The sequence below is a fragment of the Lepisosteus platostomus genome, chromosome 2 (genome assembly GCF_059453375.1).
Source record: "Lepisosteus platostomus isolate fLepPlt1 chromosome 2, fLepPlt1.hap1, whole genome shotgun sequence".
NCBI lineage: Eukaryota > Metazoa > Chordata > Actinopteri > Semionotiformes > Lepisosteidae > Lepisosteus > Lepisosteus platostomus.
This window is the reverse complement of record NC_142612.1, coordinates 70,075,265-70,084,393: the sequence shown is the minus strand read 5'-3', so window position 1 is coordinate 70,084,393 and position 9,129 is coordinate 70,075,265. Positions and strand designations below refer to the sequence as shown.

Genomic DNA, 9,129 nt, shown 5'->3' with positions numbered 1-9,129 from the left:
GATAATGTGTTGGTGAGACATCCAATTGCAAAGGTTTTGACATTTATTGTTTTATTTATATCCCTGAGACCTTTGCATATTGTCAACGAGCCTATTATCAGCAGATTATGTGATCCCTGGCCATGTTATGGATACTGGAGTGCTCATGCAGGAACAATCATCAAAAATGTCATTGCTGACCTCAGAAGGTCAGTGTGATAACATTCTGCCCATCCTAATCCTTTTCTGTGGTTCACTGTGCTCTTAATTAATGTGGCCATCGCATGCCTTTACCAGATGCATCAATTAGTGCAGAAGCTAATGCGACTACTCTGCTCTCCTTTATTACTAACAGTCCACATACCCTGTATTCTGCAAGTTTGTTTGTTTTTTTTACTTTTCATTTTTTTTAAACTTGGATTAAAACACATGCATAATCAGAGCTCAGTTCACATTCCGTTCTTTGCTCTGTTTAATGTGTTGAAGTTTGAAGAGGAGGAATTACCTTGAGTTAACATTGTACTCACACTGACCAGATGCAACTTAATTTACGATTGTGATTTTTGACCCCTGTCATATTCACTGGAGTCAATTGGCATTAGAAGAGAAGTTACCGTAGTTTTTGATAGCGGAAACGGCAATAGGTTTTGGCTTACCAAGCATGATCAATAATGTTAAACGCGGTGTCACTGACATTGCTTCTTTTACAGGAATTGCTGTGTTTTTGTCATTTTGTTTTGCTTACACAGTTTTGGCAATGCAGCAGACAGCCAATAGAGGTACTGTATGTCAGTAGGAGAAAAAACATGAGAACGTAGAAAAACAACACAGAGAAAATGTCACTTTAATAGTACAAAGAAATTAAAGATTGTTCTACTTTTAATTGGTTACTACTTTCTTGCTGAAGAGAAGTGTATTTTAAAAGAAAATTGAAACACATTTGAAAAAGATTTCACTATATTTGGCATTATATTAGAGCTTACATTGATATGACAGTTTTTTACATGCTACTAATGCATGACATAGTATAGATTAAGATATGAATTACAATATCAAGTACTTTTAAAAGAAACAAGAAGTTCTTGGAAATTCAACTTTGAAGGAAAAAATCTTGATGCTGGTTAATAAACTTATTCAGATTTTGATATGTGGTCTCAAAAAACTCTTTTACCTTTGGCATCTGTTGCTTTTCAAGGATTTTATTTACAATCTCATTCTCAATGGCCTTGGATGCACAGTTCTTATGCTGAATATTATGAGAGAGGTTTTTCAAGGGTTCAATTACTAAGACACCAATTCCAGAAGCCTGTTGTCTTTCCATCACATGCTTTCTTAAATACTCCTCATACCTGTTAAACAAACTTGTTAACATCTCTCTGTAGGTAGCAATTGTTGACTCTGTTCTTGCCCTGTTTCCTGCTCCAATCCTTTCAAGATGGATCTGCATGTGGGTGTGAAAGGCAGCACCATTAATCCATCTTTTCATGGCACTGGAATCCATGTGTCCATTCATAATCATTGCTGTATAAGCATGGAGCAGCATGTCATTCAGCGTGTGTTCATAGCGACTGGTTTCTTCTTTCATCTTCTGGGGGTCATCCATGATTTCTGAGACTTCAGTCAGGTACTTACGTATCAGAGCCCCCATTTCTGATCCAGTTTCCTCACCAAATGTGCCTTGGAGTGGATGCTTCACTGTCTGCATTTTGAGCCCTTGTCGCAGGAGGATTTCAAACAACAAAGACAAAGTAATGGCAATGATTCCCACGCCTCCATAAGCTATTTTAGTGTTCTCCTGAAAATGGGAAGCCAGCATTTTTGTGAAACTGCTGAACTGATCTGTGCTGAGGGAGCTCTGTATGTCAGCAAGGTGACAGCTGAGCTGTGCAGAGGAGTTCATGGAAAGGTATTTTAAGAGAGTACTGTCTATAGTTATGTCAGGGAGAATCCCTGCATCACTGGCAACATAGAACAGATCTTCTACTGTGTCCTTGGATGGATGGCAACTGCTGCTTCCTCCTCCCATGTTTTCTTGCTCTCATGATGGATAATATCTGTTTAGTGGTTGTATTTATATTGTCTTCTTCTAAATGTGCAGTTCATACATTTGCCTGAGAGCCATTGCCCCCTACTGAGTAAATATTTAAAGTCTGCACTCCCAGAGAGCAGTTTTCACAAACAAAAACAACATGAAGAGGAAAAAAAAAGGAACCATAATCAGTTGTCAAACAAATTCCTCTGCAATCTGGTTTTCTAATACAATACTAGAAATCTTTCACAAAACTGCTGTAGTTTGGTTTGTGTGTCTATTTTTTTAGAAAGGTGCTCACAGATTCAATCCTCTGTAACAATCCTCTGGAGCCACAGAGGCTTCATTTTAGGTTTAGACTTCATAATGTACTGCAGCACTTTCTAGAAATATGATTTGGTGCCAAGGGTTTAATCAAGAACCTCTTTCATTTAAAAAAAATATTTTGTCATGCAGGCGTCTGTAACATTTCCAATTAACTCCTTGGTCAGAAAATGTAGGGTAGAACTTGACATTTTTGTTGCTGAAGTTTTATTTTCCCCACTAGTAAGCCTTTTGTTATTTTCATTCCCGTCAAAAAAACATTACTAAAGACCGTAAGAAACATTAGGTCTACTGTAAGAAAAGCAAGGGGCTGTTTTGACATAAGTGAATATTTGTTCCATTTTGTTAATTTTTGATGTTTCACTTTGCCCTCTAGTTGTTTGAATCTGTTCTGAAGAGGCATACTTTCTCTTTGGCTTTTTTTATTGAATCTGTTGCTTTTTACTATTGCCATTGTGACATTTGTCCTCTGAAACGTGTTCCTCGGAATCCAGGTCATCACCAACTTCTCTTCCTGTAATTCATGCTCTTTTTTGTGTGCAACATGTCCTTGTTTAAGAATTTTACAGCTTCTTGGACTACAGAAGGTTTGCAATAATTCCTGATATTTGTAAACAAAATGCATTGTTCTTTATGGGTTATATACCCTCCATCCAAATTATTTTATGATGTATTGAAATTCAACTCATTTATAAATTCTGCAATATATTTGTGTTAATAATTGCTGTGGTCTGTTGTATCCTGAATTTGTAAAACCATTTAAGATGTTGCTCACAAAGATACGGTGCTATGCCAAATATATATTGATTGCTGTCCTGTTCACTGAAATGTCAGGTTAACAGGTTGGGAGCAATTATAATGCAGCTCATTAACTTTGCTTTTCCTAAAAAAAAAATATTGTGTTACAGAACTGTAAGTGAACACCACTGGAGTACGTGTGGCCTCTTAAATAAAATTGCTCATTTGTTTGTATGGTTGGTTGTTATTTTTCCCCCGACAGCTGCAAAGAACAAAATTTGGTAATGACAGGGTGTAGTAAATAGCATTCTGAATTCCCTGTTTTATTTGCTCAGGCTCAGCAAAGAGACCATATAGATTCTATTTAAATAACTCAGTGACAGACTCCTCACACACAGATTCATTTTTCATTTTCATTTGGCTTTAGTGGACGCATCATTATGGGAAATATTTCACTAAGCCAGTAAGTGACAAGACAGTAGGTACTGCATTGTGAGGGAGTGTTAACATGCCATGTCAGACAAGCATAGAAATCCACTTAAATTAATCCTCTGTGGGGAGGTGCAGTAGGAGCTCTTTTATTCCTGAGAAAAATTGCTTGAGCTGTGCAATAGTAAACACAGAGCATGTTTCATGTCAGATGCAAGGCAGACGCCTCAATCTTGGTTAATGCCCAGCCATGACATGAGGTGTCATAACTAGTCTGCAGTAATTCCACCAGATTCATTCAAGATGGCTCACGTCCAAAGTTTATTTGTCATTTGTTACAGTATATGGGAATTATAAATAAAAATGTAAGCCAATAGTAGAAAAAGACTGCGTCATCTGTATATAATATAGTGTATGATACAGCATCCAGTATAGAAAAACAATATACAATTTACAATGTACAATAGTTAACAACAGTGTGCAGTATGCAGTGCGAAAAATACAGCATTTAACAGTCGGTGGTAATGGATAGTGGTTAGCCTGGTGGGCTGTGTTTTGATTCTGTGGTACCGCCAAACAGACCACAGAGATGAGAACAGTTTGTTTCTGTGATGTATATGATCCTGTTGATGCTTTGATCCTGTATTATGGCACAGGCTTTATTTAGCTAACGGTTGATGTAGATCTCTTCAAATGATGGTATGTCAGATCCTATGAATTTTTATTGCAGATGTCACAGCGCTCTGTATGGCCTACCTATCCCGTGTGGTTCTGTGGCCTTATCTTATGGTGATACCACCAGTCAGGACACTCTTAATGGTGTAGCAATAAAACTTCAAGAGTAACCGATTAATCATCCTGCATTTCCTCAAATGCCTCAGAAAATGGAGTTGTAGGAATCTGAAACATCTTACAATTTCCACTGATGCTCCATTGATGCGGATCAGAGTATGGCTCTCTCTGTGTCTCCTGAACTCCACAATGAGTTCTTTTGTCTGGGTGACATTCAGGGCTAGGTGTTAGGGCAGAGCAGTGGCACTGTGGCTGGAAGGTTGCCGGTTCAAATCCCACAGCCGGCAGAGGAATCATACTCCGTTGGGCCCCTGAGCAAGGCCCTTAACTCCAGCTGCTCCAGGGGCGCCGTATAAATGGCTGACCCTGCGCTCTGAATCCAAACTTCTCTCTCCCCGTCTGTGTGCCTGTGTGTCTCATCGAGAGCAAGCTGGGGTATGCGAAAAGACAATTTCCTAGTGCAAGAAATTGTACAGTATATGGCCAATAAAGTGATAAAGTAAAGTGAAAAGAAACCAGTGTTGATGGGGACTAGCAACGGAACTACAGTATGAGACGTGGGATAAATCCACGCTTTGGGCTAGACAGCTGACAGTACCAGGGAAATTGCACACCAGCTGACTGGGGAATCTGCTCAGCAGCACACAGTCAGAGTGAAGCCGAGCAGCAGTGCATGCACACAGGGACTGAGCTGAGCGGAAAGCATGCACACTGAGACATGAGCTGCAGGCTGTGTTGCATTGAAGGGAACACTAAAGAAACAGCAACTAGCTCGAGGGGGAAGATGAAAGATGAAACACCTGAGCAGTGCCAGAGCTGTCCTGAAATACTCTGTCCTACCTAATATGGTTGTGTACATTTCTTGCAGGTGATGCAGATTTCCTGTTGACACCATGGTAACCTTTACCGAGAGAAAGATGCATTGCTGGTTATGATGACAAACGCTAGCTCGCTCCTCAACCAGCCTTTGTTGTCTATCTTTACCACCTATGATCTGCCATTTTGGAGAGAACAGTTGTGTTAATGCCCGCCTGGAATCAATAAATATCATTCTGACATAAAGGCAGATATCCTGCCTGTCAAAGTGTTTAAGGATAATGTGTAGGACCAGAGAGATGGCATCATCCACTGACTTCACCACCTAATTTCCAATTGTAACCTTTAGCTTGTGCTTTACTGTTGATGCTTAACAGTTAATAGTTAATTGTCTGGGTTGACTTGGCCAGTGACTTGGAGGATTTTGAATACTAGTATCAGGTCCCCTCATAGTCTTCTCTGTAGAAGATTTTGAAGATCCTGGTCCTCTAGCCTGTTAGTGTAAGACAATCCCTTAAATCCAGAAATGTATCTGATTGATTTCCTCTGGATTTATCCCCAGAGCATCAATATTGTTTTAATAATGGAGTGACCGAACATTTAGAAGGTACTGCATTTTAAATGAGGCTTTATTAGTGTATTTTATAATTGTAAAACAACATCCTTTTATTTAAATTCTAAGCTTTTTTAGCTACAGTTTGGATCCAAAGATCGTTTGCTTTTTGTATTGCTTCCCTCATTGTCTAGAATATGTACTGTAAATGATGTGTGAACATTAACACTTAAATCATTTTTATGAATAGCCTCCTTAAACCCAAAATTTCCCATTTTGTACGTATGGTTTGTTTTTACTCTGTGCAGATAACACTCTGCACTTGCCTGTATTAAACTCTATCTGCCTAACAAATCTGCACACACTGACAAAATCTGGGACTGTAGCAGGTACTACAAAGCCTTGATAGGCGTCTACAACATCAGCAGTGAGACACGAACAAGGAGACACAGGCTAAGCTAAGGGGAAGTGCATTTATGAACCGGGGCACAAAGGGCTTATGGGTAAGCCACAAGTTTACACTTGAGATGTCAGGAACAAGCAAAGTATAAGTCTAGACAAATTATTAAGGTGATATCTATACTTTCATCAATGGATCCTCCGATCATTCATGTAATAGCAGCCGGATGCATTGAATAGTCATTCATAACCTTTCTTTTGTTCTTATTCTTGCTAGCCGTCCACTGGCATACACTCTTCATTTATGGACTTGAGTATCACAACCAGAAGATTAATTCAGGAAATGTTAGAAATCACTGAGTGTATGAAAAGTACGAAATGACAAATTAACTTTGTAAAAGAGTTCAAAAGGCACCAAAGTAAATAGTGGGGTTTTGGTATGAGACTTTTTTCACCACATATTTGCAGTTCATATTTAAAGACCAGCACAAGTCAGCCTAAGAAAATGGTTCACCCGCAATCATTTGTCAGATGAGATCACTGCACTTTTGTATCATTTATCTTGTTCTTTGTGGAATATAATGATCAATACTATCCTCCATTAAAGTTAATGATGTTCTTATTTATTCATTACAATAGGAAAAACTCCACCGTTCCTAGGCTGATATATGTTCAGTTTAGGTTAACTTTCTGAAAAAACACTATAAAGATTGTTGAATTATTTATGTATTACCCCCTTCCAACATACATTCAAGTACATCATTATTAAGCCATTTACTATTAATAGGAACACAGATGGCTTTTCAAATTTTGAAAAGCCATTAACTTTGTAATGTAGCATATTTCTTTTTCTAGAAATTCCTGGTCAAGTATTAAAAGGCCTTTGAAACTGCTGTAATGATTTGGGACTTCAAATGTAATTTAACAATCAAGTAACTTAAAAAAATAAGGTAAATTTGCAATTTCCTAATCACAACACATTTGTTGATCTTTGCATAAGAATCAGATTTTTGACAAATCTCTGCAAAATGTCTGACACATGTCATAATGAGAAACTATTTTAGAAACAGACCGCACTGTTGTTGATTTTTTAGCAATTCTGATTATTAAGAAAGCTTAAAAGGCACTTTCCCAAGACAGATTTTGGAGTTAAAAATACAGCTTGAATCCCCATCCCTTCCTGCTTATGAACGTTATTGAAACTGCTTAATTTTCCGAAATGTGAAAGTCCTTTGAAATGACAGATGAGTTTATAAATGATTTGGGTCTATTGATGGGTTTTTAAAAGTAACACTAAAATTAAAAAGCATGAAAGTACATGAATAACCTCTGTAGTGTTCCTCAAGTAGTGGACCAACAGATGGGGGTTTGAATCACTTCCTCTGAATACGTTACAGGGAACAGAGCGTGAATTGTGAAATTATTGATGTTTTCTCTTCCATGATAGTTCTACAGTACACTGTACCTATAGGTGGTAAATGATATTGCAATGTACTGCCCACCCTAAGGGGGGAATAAGGGAAAACTGAGCAAGGAACCAGCTTGTTCTCCTGGTTGGTTCCACTTTGTCCCTCACCAGTATACATGGCTGTGGCAAATTTGGTAAATGCCCAAAGCACATGATGTTCCTACGAGTGTAAATCATGGGCTTCATCTAAAGGTTCATTCCACGCTGAAAGGTAAAGAAACACTATGTTTCAGCCACGGGGCCTTCTCCAGGTATCACTCCTTCTTTATCTTTCAGCGTGGAATAAACCTTTACCTGTTCCTTTGCAGTCTATGTACTGTATGCTGATGCAGCTCCCCGCTTGATAGATTTCACCTGACTTAGGTGGGCTAAAAGCAACAGACTTCCAGAATTTACTACAGTATGTAGTGTAGTGACAGTATTAACTGTCTAGCTAGAGTAGAATATTGTCAAAATGCATTTAAGGTAGTAAGGGAAGCTTCTTCCTGGCAGACACAGTTGTAGGGGTGGTGGGACCATTAGACCCATTCATGGCTGGTGGTAGGGAATGTAGCAGTAGGGTGTGCTGCTACACACGGTTTTCCATCAACATGGTATACAGATAAGGTAAACGTCTGAAAATACAGATTCTATTTTAAGAATAATTCAAGTACCTGCAGGCTGTATCTGAAGGACGAATGTGAAAGGACATCAAACCAATGAATTCCTTCTAATGTGTTTAACACAGGCACAATTCCTCAATCTAACGATATGAAAATGATCGTGATATTACTGCTGTGTGGAGCCCCAGTGCAATTGTTCATAATGACAATAAGGAATTAATCACAACACAGTGGGTCGGGAGGAACGTAGGGACAATCATTCACTCTGACAGTGAGAGATTAATGGCCTTGCCACATTTAGATCAGGCTTCTTTGATGCTTTGGTACAGTTTTTAGCTGTATGTCCAAATCTTCTTATAATGGGTGCAAAATGTAAAGAAAATCTAGTGATGATGATCTTTCTGGCCAGTCTAATTTGTTTGTTGAGCTTACTGATCAAGGATTCTATTTCTGCAGCTCTTTGAAGTATTTGAAGTATTCAGGTGCATATTTTACTTATATAGCTGTACAATAAAACAATATTAGTTAATATATTGGCCTGTTACATGTCAATTTAACCTTTTCTACTTAAAAGAAGTAAGAAAATTTAATTATTCCCACAAGTGTACCAGGACACCATAATGTTTGAGATGGATAAAATGTCATTTATCGATTTACTCTATAATTTTTATCATGCTTTTATACTCTTGGAAAAATCCAATGTCATGTGAGGTAACAAGTACTGTACTTATTTGACAGAAAGTGGATAAGATGTCTTTTTTAAAGTTAAACTAGGTGCAGACCAATAAACAAATTTTCATCAGCACCAGACCTGAACACACTCTACAGGCTAGCTGAAAATTTCAAAACTGACTGATGGACCAATAAGTTGTTTTTCCCTTTGGGCAAGAATTAAAGAACACTAGGACGTTGTTTTTTATTAATTCCTTTATTTCCCTGCTGACAGGGTATGAGGATTGATGCTCTCCACGTTTTATTTTTGACTCGTTTTCTCTTTACA

At 38.1% G+C, this 9,129-nt stretch overlaps 1 protein-coding gene across 1 annotated transcript; it reads right to left on the bottom strand.

Moving 5' to 3' along the window:
* Positions 1-807: 807 nt before the first annotated feature.
* On the bottom strand, positions 808-2,048 carry LOC148676964 (uncharacterized). Its single transcript, XM_088643372.1, has one exon. The coding sequence runs from the start codon at positions 2,003-2,005 to the stop codon at positions 1,070-1,072; it is 936 nt and encodes a 311-aa protein (XP_088499498.1). The 5' UTR covers positions 2,006-2,048; the 3' UTR covers positions 808-1,069.
* Positions 2,049-9,129: the final 7,081 nt, after the last annotated feature.

What these genes read in the sequence shown, in the direction of transcription:
- LOC148676964 (XM_088643372.1), bottom strand. Translation starts at nt 2,005, where the DNA reads ATGGGAGGAGGAAGCAGCAGTTGCCATCCATCCAAGGACACAGTAGAA.